Source organism: Lactuca saligna, chromosome 4 (genome assembly GCF_052625555.1).
Source record: "Lactuca saligna cultivar CGN05327 chromosome 4, ASM5262555v1, whole genome shotgun sequence".
NCBI classification, from domain to species: Eukaryota; Viridiplantae; Streptophyta; class Magnoliopsida; order Asterales; family Asteraceae; genus Lactuca; species Lactuca saligna.
Window position 1 is genome coordinate 120865695 of NC_136420.1, and position 27062 is coordinate 120892756.

The 27062-nt window shown below is 38.3% G+C and overlaps 1 protein-coding gene across 1 annotated transcript; it reads left to right on the forward strand.

The window, feature by feature from the left end:
• Positions 1-23677: 23677 nt before the first annotated feature.
• Positions 23678-24196, forward strand: LOC145040098 (uncharacterized). The gene has a single exon (XM_078988078.1). It carries the CDS (start codon positions 23678-23680, stop codon positions 24194-24196), a length of 519 nt encoding a protein of 172 aa, XP_078844204.1.
• The last annotated feature ends 2866 nt before the right edge of the window (positions 24197-27062 follow it).

Here is a 27062-nt window from a genome sequence, read left to right on the forward strand (position 1 = left end):
TTAAGGGTACCAAGTATATTTGCATGGTTATTCACACCTTGTTTTGTGATCTTCGACATCCCAGTTACAAAACTTGAAAGGGCACAATCGAGATTGAAACATGCCATTGAAAAGTTCAATGAATCTCAAAAGATATAGGAGTTTCAAATCCAATTAAAACCTAATAAATTATTTCGCTTTTTATGGTGGAAATTGGTGAATCGTCATTCACCTACCTTCAAATATTTTATTGCTTGGATTACGACATCCCTCTTCCAAGTTATAAAAGTATTGTGTTGGGTCCTAGCCTAAATATTTCATATTGGGTGTTATATTAAGGACTTTAGATCAACTATCTTGAATATTTCCCAAAGGATGTCTAGTTCAGACATCTATGATCTTCCCAAATCTCTTGGAACTTCACTTCCTCCACCTCCTCCAATTATTCTCCCTAACCCACAAGTACAAGGTCACTCAAGCCCTATTGGCAAGCAAGGTCTATGTGTGATCGCATCTTGGAGATGAAGTCACATATTTACAAGCCGGGAGAGTTGGGTGTCAAAGTCTTAAGAAAGTTGGAAGTTCAATCACTTTCTAAGTCACATAGTGAGTTCCTTTGGGACTACTATGAAACAGACTATGCCATGACCCTTAATGATGTTATTATTTACTGCTGCTGCTAAATCAGATATGATTTGAGGACTAGAATAAAAAATTTGATTAGAAGATCAACATCCCAATGGAAATTGACAATGGTAATATTGGATATCTAGAAAAGGCTTTCTCTTCCCAATGGAAAGGGATCGGCCACAGTCAACTTGATTGACCAAATGGTAAAGAGAAAGGCTAAGTTTGCGATAGTCCCATGTCCCATTCCCAAAGAGTCCATATGTTTCTCTTGCCAAAGGAAGGGTCATTGATTACGAAGCTGCCAAATTTACCTGAAAGATCATAAGGCTGGTAAAGTCAATAAGTTTGACTCTACTTTAGGTAAAGTCCACTATCTAACTCTGTTAAGTTTCTATTATGAGATTCTTATTACATGATGTGACTCGGTCACATGTTGATGTTTTAAGAATCAAAGAAAAGTGAATAAAATTAAAGGAAGTATATGCTGATTCTGATCACGAAGATGGATTTCGATCGCATGGTTCGGTAATCAGAAGTTGGAGCTGTTTCTTAGGAGCTATGATATATTGCTTAGGAATAGATAACAACAAGTTTTTCGTATGCTTTTCCACTGTATGGATAAGTTTTTCCGCAAAGTTTTAAAATAAAAGGAAAATTTTGATTTTATTTACTCTAAGTATCCTTACAATGGAATTTGTGAAAAATTGTTGCTTATATGATTCCCTTGATAGCAATATTGGAACATGGATTTGTTTCTTTCATTTGTTGTAATGTCTAATTTACCAAATAAGGAAAGATTCTCATCACCCAAGTTTTAATTGGACCGAAACTTGGAATCGTGCAAGTTGTATAGTATGATGAATGAAAAATTTTCATCTTTGGAAAATTAAGTCTAATTCCTTGTTCACATGTATATGTGAGTCAAGTGAAGGACTAAGGGATTAAGTACACACTCTTGTGCACTGATCAAGTCCACTACAAAGATCCTTAAGACTATTCGTCATAATTTACTAAAGTTTAGTAAATATGGTTTTACTTACCAGATTAAGTATAATACTGGAACATTGGAAAAAGTTTCGATGTATGGAAGAACGAATGAGAAGAATCAAATTAGGTAGAAAGATAAAAAATTCTCAAATATGAAAAGATGGGAGAGTACTTTAGTATCATGTTTTGTGATCATCTTAATGATTAAAGAACCATATCACAATTGGTCTTCTAAGGACATCTTAGTGCATTCTTATGGCTAAGAAGAGGAGTCATGAATTGTTGAAATGGTTAAATCAAGAAGACGAGTCATACTTCGTTCCAAAACAAGTCTGGAGTCATACTCCAAGATTGTAACTTGAGTGACACATCTTAAAGAAGGTTTATAACACTTGTCAAATGTAATAGTAAAATGTTTTCTACTCTTGTACATTTGAATTTGGTAAGTTGTGATGTTTTGGATAAAACAAAGACCAACTAAGGCCAACTGTGTGAAGTGTTTGTCTTGATAAAGAATCCGCACTATCTCTTGAATATATGGCAAGATAGTCTTATATGTCAAGAGGACAGTGAGAGTCTTAAAGATCCTGAAAGAATTTCAAGATCTAATCGAGAATAAAAACTTGTAGTTTGACACTAGCACACGACGTGAGGTTTATAACCAATCATGTTGATATATTTCTATTTTTTTGCCCATTCCTGTTAAAGTTGGTTTTGTATATGAGTTTTGAGCGTTCTCAATTGGTTGCATAACAACTTGGAAGCAATGGTAGGCCCTTCTGCTGCCAAGCGGCAATAAATTAGGATTGAGTTCAGTCCATATGAGTTTGGATTTGTCATTATCCTTGTCTTGTGATTATGGTTTTGAAAAATTCACATGGATAAGAACACATACACCATAAAATCTAAGTGTCATAAGGTTTCTCTCCGATTCATGAAAATGATGGTGATGAAACACTTTCACTAAGTAGATTTTAAGAAGATAACAGTTGTGATATTTACGTTCTCAAAGTCGTTAGTGGAGCGTGTGTAGTTAATCGACACACTAACATGGACTTGTGAGACATGGAAAAGTTCTAAACAATTGATAATATGATTTTGATAAAGTCTTATCAAAACATGTCGTATCAGAAATCTGAACCTTGGTAAGAAAGTCAATAAAGTATTGATTTCTAGAAGTTCAGCTGATTTCTGAGAACATGTCAAAGCTAGTGGGAGCATAAGTGTTATGCTAATAATCATCATGTTAGTGGGAGCATGATAATTATTATTAGTATTGCAAGATAGCAATGTCAATTATAGAAAACAAAAGTTTCAATTCGTGAAGTCGCAGGGGTTGAAAAGTTGTTTTCCTATAATTAAGGGAGAGTAAATTATACTTCATTTCAATTCTAAAAGCTTAGATTGAGGTTTTAATCATATTTAGTCAAGGATGTATATGAATTTTGTGTTGGAATGGCTCAACATAATGAAATTCTATATATGGGTCCATTATTTGCGTTCTAAAATTCGGTTATGATTACAACATCACTTTTCATAATCCGAATTATGAGAACTTGGCAAATAGAAATATTGTAGCAAAAGGACTGGTCTAGTATCATGTCTTTATGTGAGACATCATAAATTGTGTCCCATATGCTTTGGATATAGGATCGATTGCATGTGCTATAATATTCATCATTTCTAAAATTTTCCAAATGCCTGGGGCATTAAGAAAGGAAAACGTCTAGAATTGGATGTGACAACCCGTAATTTATTCCGTCACTATAAACCGTTCCTGTTAAATAAAACCGTTCGTATTCCAATTTTCCCGTTAACTTTAGAGTTAAATTAATTTAATCGTGACTTTTAATTCAGTTTCAAAAGTGTCGGGATGTGTTATAAACATTAAAATATTTTCCATATTTATTTGGAAAATTATTAGTTTCATCTAAGTCGTGATTACGGTAATTTATCGGGTACGACCAAAAGCACCGTCTAACGGCTGTATTGGGTAGAATTCCACCGGGCCATAAACTCAACCCCTATATAAGGGATTGAGTGACATAATTTTGAAACTTTTTCTCTCTCTCTAAACACTTTCTCTCACTACTCTCTCTCTCTCTAGAATTTGAAATTCATCCAAAACCCCATTTCAAGCCTCAATTTGGTAAGTACTCCATCCTATCTTGTTTTTTAACTTGATTGGCATGAAAATTCATGTTTGAAACTTCCAAAAACACCCAAGAATAAGTGTTTACGGTCTAGGGACCCTCCCAAAACCGTGAACACCCCTTGAGAGGGTTTTGAAGCCCCAAAACCCCTCCAAACCCATTCTAGTGCTTAGAAATGGCTTAGAAACTTGCATGCATGAGCTTAGGACCCCAAAATCGTGCCATTTGAGTATTGGACATGAGTTTACGGTCCAAGAATATGCTTGGATCGTAAACCCACATTCATGGACCATAAACTCCTTTTAAAGTGTGAAAATGCCCCTAAACACTTCGAAATGCTTCCATGAGAGTGTAGAACCCTATAATCCTTCATGTGATGCACCAAAACATATGTAAATGGATCAAACTTGAGTTTATGGTCCAAGAGCATTCTTAGACCGTAAACTCATCTCCTTAGACCTTAAACTCTTCAAATGGGTGTTAAAGTGCCTTTAACACCTTGTATGGCTTGGAATTGAACCTAGAACCTTGTATGCTTAGCCTTCAACCACAAAAACGCATGATTCATGGAAAAACATGAGTTTAAGGTAGTAAACTCATGTGTTTAAGGAAGTAAACTCCCCAAGAGCATCTTCATAAACCGTAAACTCCTTTTCCAAGACCCTTTCAAGTCCCGATCACTTCCTAAGCCATAGAATCAACCCTAGAACTTTCTTTTGTGCATTGTAAGACCATTTAGCATCCAAGAACACACCACCCATGAGTTTATGGCCATAAAATCATGGGGATATGGTCATAGGACTGTAAACTCCCCTAAGGGATTACTTTTGAAGAGTAAATAAACTCTTTATCTAGGCCCTACACACCCTTAGATGCTACCCGGACCACTTCTAACACTTAATTAAAGTGTTTTCGCGTCTTGGAGTGTATAAGCTTATCTAATTAGTGATTTAAAGTCTAATTAGATACATTTGTGTATCATTTCATATTACATAGGAACCTCACACGTTTTCAACCCTCGATCCGATGTTTAGCATCCTAGTCGACACCTTTCCTCGTCAGGTGAGTTCATACCCCTACTTTTTTTTCAATGTTTTTCACTGTTTTCGTAAAACAAACCGCTAATGAACTCACCAGCTTTATGCTGATTTTTAAAATGCTTGTATTCTCAGGTTCTACTTAGATAGGTATTCCACGTCCTTTTACAGAAGACGGAGCAAATGGAAGTCACGTCTTTCTTTTGTTTAAACTTATGTATCTAAGAAACTTGTACTACTTTACTTTTATAAATGATGTAATGAAATCTATGTAATGTAATGTTTTGTGTTTTACTTCGCTTACTATGTACATTGGTTATGATATTCACATGAAGTCACCTCCGCCCTGGAACACTTCCGCCTTGGTTTTCGCGGTGTGACAGATTGGTATCAGAGCCCTTGTTTATAGTGAACTGAGTATACCAAACCTTACATTGTATAAGACTATAAACATTAAGGGGCCTAAGTGCTCTGAACTTAAAGTATACTTCAAAATATAAGTATTTTCAAGAACATACAAGTATACATAACTGTCGAGATCCGTAACTACAAGTAGAACAAAATATAAGTAAATGGGTGCTATATGTTGTGGTTAAACCTGGGTTGTTATGTAGTCGTCTCTAGGGTCAATATAGTCTGATAAACTATATTCATTCGAGACATGGCCAACATGTGCCTGGGAGTGACTGTGGTGTTCAGCATGCCTAAAACTTACCCAAATATCCCAAACAACGAGTCGTCGTTGCAGCGAATCATGAAATACTATGGGAGTATTTCTAGATCCAGCTTTGTTGTAGAAAATTTTCATTCAAGCGTTGCCCCTCGATCATTCCTTTAGCGATAATTTATCTGCCTTGATAATTCATTCCTGCTTTATCGCTTAATAGAATTATATGTCTGTCTTAAAGAGATATCCCTTGTTTCATATCTCTTGATTTAATGCAGAGGACTTACCATCCTCTTTTTCCTAATCAATTTAGATCGAAATGTCTTCAAAGAAAGGATCCAGTTCAAGTAACAATAGCCCTCCGTCGCCACCTCCTTCTCGATTCGACCCTGTGATGTTCCAGATGGCTGTTTCTGTCGTAGTGACATATTTGTGCTCTAACAAGTTCGGTGGACCAAGAAGTAACACCAACCCCCAAAACCATGAAAATGTTTAGGAGCATCAAAATGAAGGTGATAAGAGTAGATAGCGAAAGGGTCAGAGTTCACAAGGACCCTCCGAGAAGCATGAAACTGTGGCAGTTCAAGCTACCACTACTCCAGTTGTTGTGTCTACAGCTCAAGCACCTATCACTGGGTATGCTAGCAATCACCCTTGGTGAAACAAGTGCAGTTATCACCATCGTATCCCTGGCCCATGCTGTGAGTGGATCTGCAAAAGATGTGGTAAAAAGGGCCACTCCGCTCGAACCTGCAGAACACCAGTTCATCTAATAAATCAAGCTTCCGGATCGAGTATTGGACAGGCCTGCTATAGTTGTGGAGAAATCGGGCGTTTCAAGCGAAACTGCCCAAAGGCAACAACCACCAACAACATCAACAATGCCGAGATGGTTTTAGCTATGAAGCAAGAGGAAGCAACTGCTGATCCCACCACCGCTGCGGGTATATTTCTTCTCGACAATTCCTATGCTCGTATCCTTTTCGAATTTAGTGTCAAGAAAGTTTTATTAGTCATTCATTCAAATATCATTGTAATCCTAGTCCTCATCTAATAACCGAAGCATTTACCGTCAAGATGGTTACCAGTGAGAATGAGTGCACTAAGGACTTATCCCCAAGCTATATCCTTACATTGAGTAATCATTCTTTCCTCATTGACCTGATGTCAGTTTCAATAAAGAGCTTTGATTTTATCTTTGGCATGTATCATTTGAGTCCTGATCATACTCATACACTTTGTTATGAAAAAGCTATTCGTCTCAATTTTTCCCTCTGACCGGACCCTCGTGATATATGGTGTCAAGGTTAACTCAAATCTTCGCATCATTTACTGTATCAAAGATCGAAAACTTCTGCAAAAAGGAGTGTTAGGTATTCCTAGTCCATGCAATCAGCGAGAAACAAGAAGTTAAAGTCCTCTAGAGCATCCCCGAAAACTGATATATTGCTGATATCTTCCCGAAGAGCTCCCGAGAATTCCTTCCGAATGTCAAGTCGAGTCTCGTATCGACTTAATCCCTGGATACTACCCTCATAGCCAAATTTCCGTATCGCTTTGCTCCAGCGGAAATGCAGGAGTTATCCAGTCAGCTTAATGAGTTGACCGTCAAAACTGATATCCTCTTTCCTTAATTAGATGACTTCTTCGATAAAATTTAGGGAGCTAGATACTCCTCGAAAATAGACCTTAGATCAAGACACCATCAGCTACGAGTTCACAAGGATAATGTTTCCAAGATAGAATTCAGGACTCGATATGATCACTAAGAGTTCGTATTGATACCCTTTGGTCAAACCCTTTCCCCTTGGTTATGTAGTGAGTGATTAAGACATACGCGTAAATCCTCCTAAGGTTGAAGCAATAGAGAATTGGTCAGCACCAAAGACACCCATAGAAAACCGATCGATTCTTGGGTTTCACTGGCTATTATTGCAGATCCATTCATAAATTTCTTCCAAAATCATCAAATCCTTAACCACTCCGACACAGAAAGGTATACCCTTTATGTTGGAGTAAAAAGTGAGATACATCATTCCAAGCATTGAAGTAAGACATGTACATCACACCTAATCTATCCCTGCCAAACAAAGGACCTCATTGTCCTTTGCTATACGTCCAATCAGAGTTTAGATCATGTGCTTAGGCAGGAAGGAAAAGTTGTCGTTCATGCTTAAAGACAAACTAGAGGCACACGAAGTTGACTATACAACTCACGACTTGGAATTTGCAGTCGCAGTCCCTGCACTGAAGATTGAGAGACATGATCTCAATGGAACCAAGTACGTGAATTTCACTGATCTTAAGAGACTACAACATAGCTTCGATCAGAAAGACATGAACATGAGGCACCCTTAGCCAAAAAGGAAAGCTTAGAAAACAAGACTAAGACATTAACAATTACTATCTTGATGGGTTTTAAACAAACAATCTTATGTGTGCATGCAACCCTAATTTGGATCTATGTTTTGCTATTAGATACACAACATTATGAATAAAAGAATAAAACCCTAAAGAACAATGCTATTTTCGAAATTAATATACAAGGTTAGATTACATACCTCTTGTTGTTATCTTGCAATAACAACTTAAATCTTCAAACCCTAAGTCTTGAAAGCAAGCACCATAAGTGTAGTGCCTTTAATGGCTCACAAACACCACAAGCAATTGGAGAGGCTATAGAGAGAGAAGAGAGGAGGTGGAAATCATCCTTGGGACTTCTTAGAAGCATGTACACGAATTCCCAAGGCCTAGGGGTCTTTATATAGGGTTTAGATTAGGGTTTCAGTCCTTATCCTTATCCAGTTACTTGCCCACCAAGCAACCACAAGATAAGCCTTGAAAACCCTTATCTCTTGGACCTTGGATGATTTTAAGGATATCCTTATCCTTGAATTTGTCCATCCTTAAACAAGGATAACCATTGCCCTATTTTGCAACTATCACATAATTACAATTTAGCCCCTCTAGTTTAATTAATTACACTTGATCACAAAATTAATTCCTAATTAATTATTGACCAATATTAATTAAACAAATATGATTTCTCCTTTAATATATTATTCTTATAACATATTAATAAATCATAATAACCTCTTTCTCTATTTATTTCTCCAATCAAGTTGCTTTGGTGAAGGCAACCTAAAAGGACCATGCACAACCGGGTCAAGTACTTGCCTAATATAGTTGCAGCCTTAGACACTATTCCAACAGTCTCCCACTTGGATAAGTCTAGTAACTATATGCACAAGTACAATCCGGTTTGCAATCGTAGCTCTCAAAGTCGCTGTTAAACTCTGATCTAATCAATCTTGTCCTTTAGATAAGGGATCGTACAGTCCTCTATTAGATATCATGCTGACGATTCTATGGAATAATTAGTCTAGCATTTGGTTTCTCGATCTCCGATTTATTTGACATAGAACTTAATCGAACAGCCGAGATATCGCTTTTACCCTCTTAGGATAAAAGTTACAGATGAACTTTGACTTATATGCATTTACTTATTCATTAATCAACTATACACAACAATGCGTTTTATAACACCGAGTTACTAATGCGTTTTCGCATTATCAATGTACAGTCATTTAACAAATAACAAACCATATATCTAGGTTTTAAGACTATATGATATTATCGTCTTGCAATCACCTTTTATATCACATTCCATAAGGTGATTCCAGCAAGCGCGGGTTTGTTCCAATGCTCAAAACCAGTTCATAAGCACTCATGAACGTTGCAGCAATCTTTTGCTATGTCTAATACCATTTAGACAATCTACACACCAATTCATGACAATCTTCATTCATATCTACTTCCAACATATGAACGATTGTGGACAATTTGAATAATTCGATTATTCTTAATAAACTCAATTATTCTGGAAGTCAAAACATGCAAAGTGAAACAATAGTTAAACAATTAACATAAGACAATAACATTACTCATAAATAAAACTCCTTTATTTAATCATCAAATGTTAATTACATTTATCTATTACACGTTTCTACTACTATCTAATCTATGCTAATATCATCCTTTAGCCCAATACTCCTAGCATGCTGCAAGTGCTTAACCCTACTCAGTCCCTTCGTAAGCGGATCTGCTGGGTTATCTTTTGATGACATCCTCTTCACTACGAGTTGCCCTTCTTCTACCCGATGTCTGATGAAGTGATATTTTCTGTCGATATGTCGAGATCTACCATGATCCCTTGGTTCCTTGGTTGTCACACCCCAAAACCACGAACGGCGGAAACGTTTAGGGGTGGAGGACATCATGTACAATATCACAACCGTGTGAAATAGTAAACAAGCAACAACATCATCCATTGCATTATAAGTAAAGTTTTAATACATATGTGTTCTTTCATTCTAATAAGACACCAAAAATATACAATCAAAATAAAAGACGAGACTTGTCTGCTCCGTCTTCTCAAAAACTGGCCTCCGTACCTATATACTGATGACCTGAGAATACAAGTTATTTTGAAAGAGAGTATCAGCTTTTAAGCTGGTGAATTCATAAGTATTTAAGTGTCATTGACTTGCTTTGAAAAAAAGCTGTTTTATAATTCATGTAAATCTTTTATGTGAAAATGTTGATATAAGTATGAAAAGCCCTAGAAAATCCCTTATTTTCTATCAGTGTGAGATGTAGTCTTCTACCAAGACTCGAATGTTTTGTAAGTAAAATGATAGTTTTTCCTTCTATTGACTAGTACTAAAGTACTTAGTCTAACTCATCGTTTATGTGAAAGAATCACAAAATAAAGTAAATAGGAAAATGTACTACTGTAAGTGTTGTCATTGGGTACTAGGACTAACACAACATCGCGTTAAGCGAAAAATGCAACCAAATGAACATCAGAAGATTGTCCAAAAAAGTAATAATGTAAGTGTCATCGTTGGGTACTAGGAGTAACACAACATCGCAATAAGAGAAAAGTATAACCTTATGAACAATCGAAGATTATCCACTTCTCCTCTGTAGCAGCAGCAGGTGGGTGGAGGGGTTAGCCCCGATTATCGATCTTCCTAATATAAATAGTAACCTTAGACCTCCGTAGATGGTCATCGACCATTGGTGCTAATCAGTGGGGTTCGGAATGGTAAGTCCCACCGAGATATCCCATTGAACCGGGATAGGAAAGATAATTTACACAGAAAGTACTAATAAATCATCCTCGTAGTTCTAAGTACAAGTATCCAGGTAAGTTAATACATGATAATGCATCTATGTAACAGTGTTCATGTATGGTATTCATGTATGTGTGCTCATGTAGCAGGTAAGTATATCTAAACATGTTCATGTATCAGGTAAGCATATGTATATGTACTCATGTATCAGGTAATGTACTGGTATAAACTCATGAATAAACTGACTCTTGTGTGATTCCTTGTAATAGGAATAATGTTTGATAACTTCAAATTATCCCTATGATAATTTACTGAAATGTAATTGGTTGATCAAGTAGGTTTATACACTCTTACTACTCAAGGGTGTGGGAATCTAAATGAAAGATCTAAACTATAACATCAGTACATATATACAATATAAGTGTAGATGCATAGTTTAGTTCAAGAATGTAAAAATGGTTTTGTAAGACATCCAAGGGTTTTTGAACAAACGATAAAGTGACTTGATGTCATTTTGATAAACATTTCAAAAGTAATACATTTGATAACAAAGTATTTTAAAGATAGAAAACCATTTCATGCATCACATTTTGTAGTATGTGAAATCTGTTGAATGAAAACACAGTTATAAAATACATATAGATGATTTAATAACATGTTGTTTTCTACTTGTATCCCCCCATTAAAGCATTTAAAATCATTTAAAACATTGATTAGGGGTATGAACTCACCTGTAGATGGTGATTTGGATGAACTGGACGGTGTAGGATTGTTAGGTATCAAGTGAGGAATTGTACACACACTACGATCCTAATGAACATATAATCACACATATATGCACTCAATTAGTCTGAAATTACTAATTGATAATGTTAAGACATCCTAGAACATAATAAACACTTTATATAAGTGTTTTAAGCCCTAAGGATTGCATCTAAGCCATTGTGGGACAAGGCACTTGTGTTTAGGGTTCCAAGGGACCCCATATATGTGTTTACTCTTCAAATACCAACACACATGGAGTTTACGATTGTAAACTCTTGAGTTTACGGCCGTAAACTCCCAACCATGGGGGTGTTGTGTGTTTTGAAGTTCCAAATGATTCCTAGAATTATTCCAACTTGGTGGTTAAATTCTTGGAAGGGTTTAAGACCTAGAAACACTCCTTTGAGGAGTTTATGGCCCTAAGACCATTTCCCTTAGAGTTTACGGCTGTAAACTCTTAAGGATGGGTGTTTTGGATGATTTCAAGTCTCATGCACAAGTGGTATAGGTTCTAGGCTTTTATTCCAAGCATATAAACACCCTTGACACACTCTGGTGCCCCTTTAACGAGTTTACGGCCCATGAACCATGTCATGGATGTAAACTCACTTTGTAAGGTGATTTTGTTGTGTTTAAGGCCCTTGATTTATTGGGAACAAGTCTAGGTAAAAGTCTAAGGCCTTAGGTGCCTTAAAAGCACCATTTTGAGCATGAATTTGGAGTTTACGGCCTAAGATATTCTTGGGCCGTGAACTCCCAAACTTGGGTGGTTCTTTCTTGATTTGATGTCCCTAATACACTCCTATATAAGTCCAAGCCAGTAGTATAGCACGGGGGACAGTCTAGGCTCGGTTTCGGGAGTTTACCGCCCAAGAACACCTTGGGGAGTAAACTCCTAAATCTAGTGATTTAGCCTTCTAAATCATGTTATGAATACATATAAAGCTTTCTAACATTACTAGAAAGAGTTACTCATGTTTTGGTATAAAAACCCGAAGATCCGAGAGAGAGAGAGAGAAAATGGCTTTTCTCTAGTCGGAAATGCGAATAATGAATGAATTTGGTTCGGAATTCTATTTATTGTCCTGAGATATTTTTGGCAGAAAATACTGTTATTCCTAAAATGATCTCTAATATAACAGAGTGTTGGAATAATAGTGTTGCACAAAACCCTAGTGCACCCACTCTCCTGATATTTCCTGAAGTGTAACCCTGAATTACTCAAACTTACACGAAAAAGTCTAAAAATTAACTGTGACTGCTATAACTTCTATTAAAGTGATATAGTTTGTACATAATGGAAATTTTGGGTTGTCACATCATCCCCCCGTTAGAAGGAATTTCGTCCCGAAATTAGAATTTAAGCAATCAAGAAGTTACAAATAACTAAGCGAAAAGGTGAGGGTATTTCAGTTTCATCTGATCCTCTCGTTCCCAAGTGAATTCAGGTCCACTCTTTGCGTTCCAGCGCACCTTCACTATCGGGATACGACTCTGCTTTGTTTGCTTGACCTCTCGGTCCATGATCTCTACTGGTTCCTCCACAAAGTTGAGTCTCTCCTTGATCTCGATCTCGTCGAGTGGAATAACAAGAGTCTCGTTGGATAGACACTTTTTCAAGTTCGAGACGTGGAAGGTAGGATGTACGTTACTGAGTTCGTGCGGTAGATTGAGTTTGTAAGCTACAGGGCCAATTCTCGCAAGAATCTTGAAAGGTCCTATCTATCTTGGATTGAGCTTCCTACGCTTTCCAAAGCGTATCAAGCCCTTCCAGGGTAAGACCTTCAGTAGGACTCGGTCGCCCACCTGGAATTCTACTGGTTTCCTTCGCTTGTCAGCGTAGCTTTTCTGTCGTTCTCTAGAGGCTTTCAATCATTCACGAATTTGAACGATCTTCTCTGTCGTTTCCCGAATGATCTTCGGACCCGTGAGAGTGCTTTCGGGAACTCGTCCCTTAGCTAACTGGGTATCACCCACTTCAGCCCATCACAGAGGGGATCTGCACTTTCGGCCATAGAGGGCCTCGAATGGAGCTGCCTTTATGCTCGTGTGATAACTGTTGTTGTAGGAAAATTCGACAAGGGGTAAATGGGTATCCCAAGCTTTTCCAAAGTCAATCAAACAGGCACGCAACATATCTTAGAAGCATGTACACGAATTCCCAAGGCCTAGGGGTCTTTATATAGGGTTTAGATTAGGGTTTTAGTCCTTATCCTTATCCAGTTGCTTGCCCACCAAGCAACTACAAGATAAGCCTTGAAAACCCTTATCTCTTGGACCTTGGACAATTTTAAGGATATCATTATCCTTGAATTCGTCCATCCTTAAACAAGGATAACCATTGCCCTATTTTGCAACTATCACATAATTACAATTCAACCCCTTTAGTTTAATTAATTACACTTGATCACAAAATTAATTCCTAATTAATTATTGACCAATATTAATTAAACAAATATGATTTCTCCTTTAATATATTATTCTTATAACATATTAATAAATCATAATAACCTCTTTCTCTATTTATTTCTCCAGTCAAGTTGCTTTGGTGAAGGCAACCCAAAAGGACCATGCACAACCGGGTCAAGTACTTGCCTAATATAGTTGCAGCCTTAGACACTATTCCAACATATATGTCCCTGTTTACTCACTCAGACATGAGAAGTCTATTCAGAAACCCTCGGGCCTATCCCAGCAACCTAGATACCCGAATAGAAGTGGTAAATAACCAACATGGATTTCACCATCAAGTTACCTAGTTTTCGCGAGTGAGTACGATACCATTTGGAAATGGTCGATCCTTCGATAAAATCCGCTCACCTCCTTCCGATCAGAGAATCATTCAAGATGGAAAGACTCATACGAACCCACATCCAAGAAGTAGTCCGACTGCATAGTATACCTGCATCCATTATCTTTGGTTGAGATAGTAGGTTTACCTCAAGATTTAGACAGATTCCTTCAGAAAACTCACGGAACCAAGCTAGATATGAGTACAACTTATCATCCACAGACAATTAGACAGAGTGATAGAGTTATTCAGATCATGGAAGACATGCTGGGAGCATGTGTCATCAATTGCAGAACGACTTGGGACAACCAATTTACCTTTGATCGAACCTAAGTATAACAACAATTATCGCACCAGTATCAAGATTGCATCGTTTTAAACCCTCTACGGTCAAAAGTACTGATTCCCTAGTATTAGGTTGAGGAAGGAGGCACACAGTTAGCCAAGAGTCGATCCCCCGGTAATACCCTCACTGGTCCTGAAATCATCCGTGAAATCATCGAGAAGACCATCCAGATCCGAGAGCGATTGAAAGCTTTACTAGATCGACATAAGAATTAAGCCAATATACAATGGAAACCTCTGGAATTCCAGGTTGGAGATCGTGTCCTGTTAATGGTCTCGCCCTGGAAAGACATGATACACCTTGGGAAAGTAAGGAAAACTTAACTCATGGTAAATTGGACCCTTCGAGATCCTCATTAGTATCAAACCCGTAGCCTTCGAATTCCGAGTACCTTCAAAACTTAGAAAAATCCATCCTGTCTTCCACGTCGCAAATCTTTAGAAGTGCCAGTCCAATGAAACCGTAGTAATCCCTCTTGAAAAAATCGAGACCATAGACCGAGAGATCAAACGTACGAAACAAAGCAACATCCCGGTAGTGAAGGTTCGCTGGAATTCCAAGCGAGAACCTGAATTCACTTGGGAGCACGAAGACCCGGTGCAGTAGAAATATCCGCATCTCTTTCCATAATTGTATCTTAATTCTTGAATTTTGGGATAAAATTCCTTCTAACGCGGGGGGGGGGGGGGGGGGGGGATAATGTGACAACCTGTAATTTATTCCGTCACTATGACCCGTTCCCGTTAAATAAAACCGTTCGTATTCCAATTTTCCCGTTAACTTTAGAGTTAAATTAATTTAATCGTGACTTTTAATTCGGTTTCATAAGTGTCAGGATGTGTTATAAACATTAAAATATTTTCCATATTTATTTGGAAATTATTAGTTTCATCTAAGTCATGATTACGGCAATTTATCGGGTACGACCAAAAGCACCGTCTAACGGCAGTATCGGGTAGAATTCCACCGGGCCATAAACTCAACCCCTATATAAGGGATTGAGTGACATCATTTTGAAGCTTTTTCTCTCTCTCTAAACACTTTCTCTCACTACTCTCTCTCTGTCTCTCTAGAATTCGAAATTCATCTAAAAACCCCATTTCAAGCCTCAATTTGGTAAGTACTCCATCCTAGCTTGTTGTTTAACTTGATTGGCATGCAAATTCATGTTTGAAACTTCCAAAAACACCCAAGAATAAGTGTTTACGGTCTAGGGACCCTCTGAAAACCTTGAACACCCCTTGAGAGGGTTTTGAAGCCCCAAAACCCCTCCAAACCCATTCCAGTGCATAGAAATGGCTTAGAAACTTGCATGCATGAGCTTAGGACCCCAAAATCATGCCATTTGAGTATTGGACATGAGTTTACGGTCCAAGAACATGCTTGGACTGTAAACCCACATTCATGGACCATAAACTCCTTTTAGAGTGTCAAAATGCCCCTAAACACTTCCAAATGCTTCCATGATGCTTCCATGAGAGTGTAAAACCCTATAATCCTTCATGTGATGCACCAAAACAGATGAAAATGGATTAAACTTGAGTTTACAGTCCAAGAACATTCTTAGACTGTAAACTCATCTCCTTAGACCTTAAACTCTTCAAATGGGTGTTAAAATGCCTTTAACACCTTGTATGGCTTGGAATTGAACCTAGAACCTTGTATGCTTAAACTTCAACCACAAGAATGCATGATTCATGGACAAACATGAGTTTAAGGTAGTAAGATCCTGTGTCTAAGGTAGTAAACTCCCCAAGAGCATCTTCATAAACCGTAAACTCGTTTTCCAAGGCCCTTTCAAGACCCGATCACTTCCTAAGCCATAGAATCAACCCTTGAACTTTCCTTTGTGCATTGTAAGACCATTTAGCATCCAAGAACACACCACCCATGATTTTATAGCTGTAAACTCATAAGGATATGGGAATAGGACCGTAAACGTCCCTAAGGGCTTAATTTTGAAGAGTAAACTCTTTATCTAGGCCCTACACACCCTTAGATGCTACCCGGACCACTTCTAACACTTAATTAAAGTGTTTTTGCATCTTGGAGTGTATAAGCTTATCTAATTGGTGATTTATAGTCTAATTAGATGCATTTGTGTATCATTTCATATTACATAGGAACCTCGCACGTTTTCAACCCTCGATCCGACGTTTAGCATCCTAGTTGACACCTTTCCTCGTCAGGTGAGTTCATACCCATACTATTTTTCAATGTTTTTCACTGTTTTCAGGGGGGGGAATACAAGCAAAGTGCAAGTAATACTTGTACTCAAAACTTATTTTATATGTCTTGTGTTTCATATTACATATGTTTTTAATACTGACAATCATAACAGATAACCGTTTGAACTTGCAGATCATATTATCCTATTATTTGTGAAAAAGTTATAAATTATTGTACTTTACATTTTCACAAATGGTTTTACACATTATAATAGTTAAAAATATAATCTTTGAACTTTGAACAAGAAACTTAGTACTTCATTTTGTCCTCGGTAACACTCCACAGAGATACGTGAGTGGAGGATCGTCTTTGTAGGTAGAACTTAAACAGGACTTTCCGCATTATTACTTGTAGATTTGTTATTCCTATAAATTGGAGACACGTCCTCGGAGAACACTCCACAGAGATACGCGAGTGGAGGACCGCCATTGTAACCAAAATCTCTTAGATAGGGAGCGTGACTTGAGTGTATAGATCTATATGGGACTGACTATCCCGCACCTAGCTACTAGCTACAGCCAAACCGAAAGGTTCAAGGGTGACAAAAGTCATAAAAGATATTGGCCACATCTCGAGTCATATCTAGTCTTTAGTATGGTTATAGAACTTGCAATTTGGATAATAGAGATTTACTTCTAGTAATAATGGATATAGTAAATTAATAACCATAAGAATTAGTTTACTATGATAATCAAGTTTTTCAGTATACATCTTTTACATTACATTTTTGGGTTGGTAAACTAACACACACTTCACAAGGATAATTAGGTTTTCAGTATACATCTTTCACATTAGGAAAATATAGTATTTTCCTGGAGTAATAACTATTCATAACTAGAACTGTGTAACATAACGGAAAACTAAACATTACTTTTAAGAAAATATGGGATTTTCTTGGATAACCACTTTTTCATAAAACAAAAGGAATCTTGTACATTTTCATAAAACAAACCGCTTATGAACTCACCAGCTTTATGCTGATTTTTAAAATGCTTGTATTCTCAGGTTCTACTTACACAGGTATTCCGCGTCCTTTTGCAGAAGACAGAGCGAATGGAAGTCGCGTCTTTCTTTTGTTTAAACTTATGTATCTATGAAACTTGTACTACTTTACTTTTAAACTGATGTAATGAAATCTATGCAATGTAATGTTTTGTGTTTTACTTCGCTTACTATGTACATTGGTTATGATATTCACATGAAGTCACCTCCGCCCCGGAACGCTTCCGCCTTGGGTTTCGGGGTGTGACATTGGATATGACTAAAATAATTAAGCAATTGTCGAGGACAATCTAAGGTTTACCAAAGATTGGTTGCTCAGGACAGTTGGAAGTATAATGTTAATTTTGGAAGGACCATATTGACATATTCTGAAAAGAGGCAACTCTTGTTCAGAAGTGATAGTCAAAATGGGAATATGGAAATGTTTCCATAGGTGGATGTTATTCAATTTGTGTAAGACTAGAAAAACTTAATTCATGAAGGATGTGTCCATGGAGTTGATCTTCATTGGAATACTCTATAATGTTTGTTGACAAGTCTTTGTGACTTTGTGCATAATCATTACAGGAGGATCAATGCATATAAGTTTAAAATCTAACAATATTTCAGTAAATGGCATGAATTTGGAATTCTTTCATTTGCGGTAAGGATTTGGGACTGTGAAATGAGAATAATTGGAATTATGTTCAATAGATCAATTTCACAAAGTAAAGATCATAGACTAACTTAGTATGCATACTTGGTGTATGGCATAACTAATGTTTAGACAAACATAGTATGCATACTTGGTGTATGTCATGACTAGTGTTTAGAAAACATAGTGTACATGCTTGGAGCATGGGACAACTATTGTTTTAATTCAACTATAAAGTTGATAGTTTGAAATAGTATGCAATGAATAATGTGTAATCAATATGGTGATAAATAAAAGTTGTTTTATTTATATTCATAAGTTTTGAGACCATATTGGATTTAATTATTCTTTGTGTTTCACTTTGCATGTTTTGACTTCCAGAATAACTAGGTCGTTCTTCCTGAATGACTAAGTTATTCAAACTATCAACAGTCGGTCATATGTTGGAAGTAGATATGAATCAAGACTTTTATGAGGTTGGATTGTAGATGTCCAAGGTATGGAACATAGCAAGTAATGCTACAACATTCATGAGTACTCATAAGTTCTGAGTATTGGATTCAACCCATGCTCATTGCAATCACTTCATTGATTTTATCACGAGTGATCATGAGACGATAATATCTTATATTCTTCAAACCCAGAGATATGAATTGTTTCCTATGAGTTGGTTATACATTGATTGCACGAAAACACATTTGGTAACTCGGTATTATAAAACGTGCCTTTGTGTATGATTAACAACTAGTAGAACAAGCATATGAGTCGAATTTTATCCATTCCTTTTACCCTTAAAGGGATAAAAGTGATATATGTGGGCCCCTCGATGATTTAGTGATGACACCCCGAAGAGCTTGGCCAAGCCAGGACTGATTTGATTTGTTCAGTTAGTCGGTCGTCATAAATCGGAAATTGGGAAACAACAAATGGATAGAGAGAATGATTTTTAATCCATGTCTCAGTCCATATGATATCTAGAATGGAGTAATATATGATCCTTTATCTGATGGACGCGTCATTGATTTGTTAAGAGTTCGACGGCAACAACTTTTAAGACCTACGATTGCTAGTCGGGTTTTGAAGTCATATGCAATAATAGTTTTAGACTTATCCAAGTGGTAGACTGTTGGATTAGCGTCTAAGTCTATAACTATATTTGGTATGTACTTGACCCGATTGGCATGGTCCATTTGGGTTACATGGTATCATGCATTTGGATAAACTAAAATGAGAGAAATAAAACTTAATGTTTATTAATATATTATAAGTTCTAATATATTAATAAGATTATTTAATTAGTATTGATCAAGAATTAAATTGGAATTAATTAAGTGATCAAAAGGAGACTAATTAAATATATGCGTTGATTGTGTAAATCATCCATACTTGTATAGTGGGCTAATGCTCAATGGATTATCAAGTTGGGCTAAAACCCATAGGATGCTCCATGGTGTTTTTGTACCCATGGATCATGGAAATGAAAGGCCATGAAAATTAGGGTTTACATGGTGTAACCCTAATTGTGACACATTATATAAACATCATATTCCTCCCAAAATCAGCCACTGTGTATGAATGGTGAGGGCTAGCCGATTTCATGAAGTGTCTTATTTCTCTCAAGTTATTCTAAGTGTATTTGATGTTGTGTGAAGCATTTCAGGTGTCACACTTGAGGCACTAGGCTCTTAAGCTCCATGGAATCAAGCTACATCAAAAGGTATGTCTTCTAACTTATATTATTCCTCATGAATCAATGTTTTGTATACTAGTTAGGATAATACCTTGGAATATTCATATTTGCATGTATAATAGAGAAAACATTGATCCAAGATATTTAGGGTTGCATGTACACTTAGGAGTGTTAGAATGCTCAAAACCCAACACAACGCTATGCAACTCTTGCTGAGATGGTTGTCGCTGCAGCCTCCGCAGCTGTAGCAGCTGCTGGTGGTGGGACCAGCTGGGCTTTTCAGTACCGGGACTTGATAACACAAAGTCCCTGACTTTTGATGGGATTTAGGACCTGATTATAGCCATGAGGTAGCTATCTGATGTGGAGGGATGTTTCTTCACATGCCCATGTCCTGCTGACCAGAAGGTCAGATGTTCTCTGAACCTGCTGAGGTCCGAAGCCAAGCACTGGTGGAGGTTGATGACTAGGGTCGTATAATGATGATCAAAGAGCTATGGTTACTTGGGATCAATTCAGGGATATGTTCTGCGCTCGCTACATTCCACGGGTTGAGCGACAGCGGCTGACACAAGAGTTCTTAGATTTAAGGCAGGTTATAGAGTCGGTGATGGAGATCACCCGTATGTTCACGGAAAGGGTGATGTTTTTCCTGAAGTTTGCTTCCGAGCAGGCTCAGATGACATGTTATCTGAGCATGATAAAGAATGAGATCCGTCGCTTTGTTGCTACCCAACATTGTGATACACTATTGGAGTTACAGGAGGCCGCTAGGCGGCGTGAGATTAAGATCGAGTTATAGTTGTCGGAGCATAGACAGGCCCCGTCGCAGTCACAACCTACACCTCAACAGCCCAAGACCGCTGATTCTAGGTATGGGGCCAACGTGGCCGCACTTGTGGGAAGTACGGGAAGGGCCATTCGGGAGTTTGTAGATCGGGTTGTGTATGCCGCAAATGTGGCAAGGAGGGGCACTTCACGCAGGATTGTAGCCAACTAGCCCCTGTTCAGGATATGAGGATCTGCTATCACTGCGATCAGGTTAGTTACGTGAAGACCAACTGTCCACAACTTGATGCCAGGCCGGTGTAGGTTCCAGTGTCGACTACACTGAGGATTACTAATGGGGCTCAGGGTAGAGCAGAGCCTTTGAAATATTGGGGACGCGCCTTGCAGCTTACAACCGAGGAGGCTAGGACAACATCGGATGTGGTTGCTGGCATGTTTCTATCATCTATCTTATTGATTATATATGTTTTATGCCCATATGTTTGTACCTATGAATAGGTATGTTCTTAGTGAACTCCTTACCTGCATTGGTATTATTTGACTCTGGGGCGAGTCGGTCTTTTGTGTCTCAATCATTCATTAGGGAGTTTGGTTTGCCAGTGGGAGAGGTAGAGTGTCCGTTGCGAGTCTCTATCGCCAACGAACATGGGATTTCTGGTTCTTCAGTCTATCGGGGTTGCGTGTTGGTGATTTTCTGGGTATCTTTCCTGAGAGACTTGATTCCGATTCCCATGGGTGATTTATGTGTGATTGTGGGTATGGACTGGCTTAGTCGTTTCGGTGTCATGATCGACTGTGAGGGTTAATGGGTGGTAGTTTGAACCCCAAGTGGGGGAGAATTGATTATCTATGGCGAGGGTACCAGATTGGGATTGGGGTTTTGCTCAGCTGCCAGGGCTCGGTGGTACATTCAGCACGGGTGTGCGGGTTATTTAGCGTATCTGGTGGATATGCAGGACATGTATCAGGTGTCGGTTTCAGATGTTCCATTGTCAGAGAGTTCGTTATGGACATTATGAGTTCGTGGTGATGCTATTTGGGCTCACCAATGTACCAGCAGTCTTTATGGACCTGATGAATTAAGTGTGCAGACTGATGATCGACCCTTCGGTCAATGTGTTTATAGACGATATCTTGGTGTACTCCAAGACCAGAGAGCGGCATGAGGAGCATCTCTGTGAGCTACTGGGGTTTTTTAGGCAAGAGCGGCTATACGCTAAATTCTCGAAGTGCGAGTTTTGGTTATGAGAGGTCCAGTTCCTTGGGCACCTCGTTAACTAGGAGGGGATTTTGATTAACCCGGTCAAGATTGAGGCAGTTATACAGTGGGAGGTTCCGAAATCTCCCTCAGATATCATGAGCTTTTTGGGATTGGAAGGGTACTACCGGAGATTCATACATGATTTCTCTAAGATTGCAGTACCTCTCACTCGTCTGACGAGGAAAGGGGTGGATTTCCAGTGGGGCCCTGAGCAGCATACTACATTTGAGACTCTATGACAGCGGCTCTGTGAGGCACCAGTTTTGACACTCCCTGAGGGAGTTGAGGATTTTTTAGTATTTTGTGATGCATCGATCACCGGGTTGGGAACAATCCTTATGCAGAAGGGATGAGTTATAGCCTATGCATCGTGGCAGTAAAGCCACACGAGACGAGATACCCCACTCATTACCTGGAGTTGGGAGTGGTGGTATTCGCTCTCAAGATCTAGATACATTACCTCTATAGGGTCCGTTGTACCATATACACTGACCAAAAGAGTCTGAGGCACAACATGGATCAGCCGAACCTGAACATCAGACAACGTAGGTGGCTTGACGTAGTCAAGGATTATGACTGTGAGATCCTTTACCATCTTGGTAAAGAGAATGTGGTTGCGGACGCCCTGAGCCGCAAGTCAGCTGGAACTTCTGCTCCAGCTGCATGTATGAGGATGTCTGTGGATTCTCCATGCGTGAGCTTGATTAGGGAAGCTAGGGCTGAGGGTATGCGATCGGAGAACTAGAAGCTTGAGAGGATCAGGGGTGAGAACAACCGATTTATGCAGGATACCCATGGATTATTGACCTGTTGCGGTCGGGTCTGGGTTCTGATGTTTGGTGGGGTCAGATAGATTGTTCCAGAGGAGGCTCATACATCTCATTTATCCATGCACTCGGGGGCCACCAAGATGTACCGGGATTTTGCGATTGAGTTACTGGTGGCCATGCATGATGAGGGAGATCGCATGGTACGTTGAGAGGTGCTTGACTTGTTGGATGGTCAAGGTCGAGCCTCAGAGGCCGCATGGCCAGCTGCAGCCTCTGGAGATTATCATGTGGAAATGAGAGCAAATCACGATGGATTTCATCACCAAGCTACCAAGGATGGCTAGGGATTTCGACGTTATTTAGGTCATCATGGATCGATTGACCAATAGCACCCATTTCCTAGCGATACGGGAGAGTTCATCGGCTGAGAAGTTGGCCGACATATATATCCACGGGATCGTTGCTCGCCACGGGGTATCGGTCTCTATTATCTCAAAATGTGATGTGTGATTCACCTCCTGTTTCTAGTAGAAGTTCCACGAGGAACTAGGCACATAGATGCATTTCAGTACAGCCTATCATATGCAGACAGATGGCCAAAGTGAACGGACCATACAGACCCTCGAGGACATGTTGAGAGCCTGTGTCATTGACTTTAGTAGGAGCTGAGACTCCTACCTACCCTTTTTAGATTTCTCCTACAACAACAACTTTCATTCTAGTATTGGTGCTCCACCATATGAGCTGTTGTATGGATGGAGATGTTGCACCCCAGTTTGTTGGGGTGAGATTGGTCACAGGGTGATGGGATGGACATAGGTAGTTCTGCTCAGATCTGGAAAAAGAGTTACGTCGATCGACACCAATCTGAGTTGGAGTTTCAGGTTGGTGACATAGTAGTACAAAAGGTCTCACCATGGAAGGGGGTGATTCACTTCAGAAATACGGGGAAGTTGGGTCTCCGATATATTGTACCTTTTCGGGTTATTGCTAGGATTGGCAAGGTGACATATAGACTGGTTCTGCCGGAGGAGCTCAGTCATATTCACAAAACTTTTCACATCTCGCAATTGCAAAAGTGCATATTAGAGAAGGAGGTGGTGGTCTCATTAGATGATATTCAGGTCAATGAGCATCTGAATTACGTTGAGAAGCTGGTAGCTATCTTGGAAAGAAAGGTAAAGATTATGCATAACAAGGAGATACCTTTGGTAAAGGTACGGTGGCAGCACTGGAGGGGATCAAAGTGGACTTGGGAGTCGGAGGCCGAGATGCAGGAACATTACCCGGATTTGTTGACCGCAATAGACTTCGAGAATGAAGCCTAATTCAAGTAGGGCAGAGATGTAACATCCAAATTCAGAGGTATTAAAAATATTAATTTAGGATGTGTTTGGTGCACCACAGCTAGCTGATAAGCTATCTTATTTATCCTGCTTTTTTATGTTGTCGTGTTTGGTAAGCCAAAAAGTAGCTTATAAGCTAGCTTTTTGAAAAGCTACTTAGACTAGCTTTTTAGGAGCTTTTTTAAAAATTTCCAAATACACCCCTTAATTAATTATAGAAACATATACTCTCACATGTCCTTTTATGTAATATTATATATTTCAGCTAGCTTTTCAGCTAGTTTTACCAAACGTCAATTTTTATCAGCTAGCTTTTTATTTAACAGCTAGCTAGTTTGACCTGTGTTCTCGGACCTCATGACGTGAGGCATAAGACCCCACGGTATAAGTCATGCCTAATGGTTCTAAACCTTAAAAATCATGTATAAAACGGAATGAGGAGGCTTGGGTCGTCCATCCTCAACCTCTTTCACTCCCAAGTCACTAAAAAACCCTAGATTCAACCTTCTTGAGCCCTTCAACCACTGTTGGTGGTATTGGTGTATTGTAGTGGTGGATTTCCTTAAAGAAGAAGATGAAGAAGCTCTTGTGGAGGTTCCTTTGGATGAGATAAGCTCCTTCTAGTGTCATTTCTGAGCTCATAAGCCTCTGTAAGTCTCAAAGATTCCACCTTTCTCTTCTAATCTTGCTAGATCTAGGTTATGGTTACCTTCTTTGCATGAGATCTTAAGTTATCATGCTTGAGGTCCATAAAGTTATCAACTTTATGGACCACTAAGTTATTTGTTGTGGTAGGACCTTTGGATTTGGATTTTGGTGCAAATTTTGGACTCCAAGTTTGAATCTTGGTGTTTATACCCATCTTTGACCTAACTAGTGTTTAAGTGATGAATGGGATATGCATGACTGAAAAGATATAATTTTTATTGTTCTTTAGGCTAGATATGGTATCCTGGAAAGTCCCAACACACATAAAAAATGATTAAGAGCTTATTGCTCACAGAATAGTTCTCACGATGTGAGATGTACGGTCTCACGATGTGAGCACGACTTTGCCCCGATCTGAAACCCTAAAATGATTGAACTGAGTCGAATCACTGTGTCACCCAAGACAAGTTGACTCTCACGATGTGAGCCAGGGAAGGTCACAATGTGAGGATGGAATAATAAGGAAAGTTGACAATTGACTTTGACCGTTGAATTTAACTTTGACCAAGGGTTGACTAGTTTGACTTCCGAGGGAATTATAGTAATTTGGAAATTTATGGGAGTGGATCATTTAGTGGTTGTAGGTGTTGGTGTTTGGAGCCGTGTTGGTATCCTGGTATATAAGATGATGCTATGTTAGTGACTGGTTAAGTTGGTATCCTGGTATATAAGATGATGCTATGATTAGTGATCTATTAGATCAGTTTGGCTTTTTGTATATGCTAGAATTTGTTATCTATGTGTTGATTGTATGATTGGGGGTGGGTTGAGGCAGACCTGCTTTGTGCTATAGGCCAACATACCCAGGGTGGCCCGGATATACTGCAGGCCATGGGGGAGTATCAATCAAGCCGAAGGCCTAGAGAATGGTCTAGACAGACTGAAGGCCCAGTGAGGCAGACCAGACATGCTGAAGGTTTTAAGAGTGGGCCAGATAGACTGAAGGCCCGGTGAAGGCGATCCAATCATAATGTAGACTCTATGTGCATGTTGTTTGTTATTATATGGTTAAGGGTTGTATGGCGTTGGTATTTTGGGGAAACTCACTAAGTTTTGGGCTTACAGTTTTGAATTTTATTTCAGGTACTTCGGATGATCGTGGGAAGGCGAAGGTGTGATCGTGCACCTCCTCACATTTTTCTGATTTGATTTATGGGATACTCTGACATGAAACTATTTTAAATTTTTTTTGTAATAAATGATGGTTTTTGAATGCTTGAAAAAGTTTTAAATTTTTATGAATTTTATGGATGTTTCATAGAGATTCATCACAACGAACTTCTGAACACTCTTTTTCTTTAACAATTTCATCACGAATGTTATTTAAAGGTTTAGAAATATATATACTTTTCACACGCCATGAGGTTTGATCCGAAAGACCAATGGTTTCACTTTGATTATCTAAAGGTTTGGATCAAAAATGATTTTCACTAGGATTCTCATTAGCAGTATTCACAATAAATGTCAAATCATTTGTATCCGATTTGTCAAGTATTTTCTTAGCGACAACTTGATTTGGGGTGCATCTAACTTTGGAAAACACTACACCCTGTTGTTTCAACTTTTCCACATTTTCATTTTGAACAATTTGTTCAAATTCTATTGATTCTTCAAGAAGCAAATTCGTTTTTGGTTCTACATCTCAAAAGAATTTACAAATGAGGAACAATCAACTTCATTCTCAACAAAAATTTCACTTAGTAAGTTAAAATTGTTTTATCTTCTTAAGTTAAAATTATTTTCATCATTTCTTTTATATCTTTTGATCTAAAAAATTATTTAACCTTTTCTAAACCAACTTTATAGGAATCTCCTAAGGAATTATCCGAAGAGACTAAAGATTCAAATTCATAACATTCAACATCTATCTATTCTTCCTTAAATTCTAAGAAAGGAAGCATTTTCCTATGAAGTTTTGTTGATATTTCAGAGTTTATTTACAAATTTTGATATGACGAAACAGTCTTTTCATAATACAACAAAAAATATTTTTGTGTTTCATCAGAAATTTATTATCACAACTAAGAATACAAACATCAACCTTAGTTTTTCTCAGCTCAAAATCTAACTCCTCAATATTAAGCCTTCTTTCCTCAGATTTAAAATTGGACCTGCTAAGATGATCAATAAGATTAGAGAC

Bases quoted from the DNA above. Each gene is read 5' to 3' on its own strand.
- LOC145040098 (XM_078988078.1), top strand. From the start codon at position 23,678: ATGGACATAGGTAGTTCTGCTCAGATCTGGAAAAAGAGTTACGTCGAT.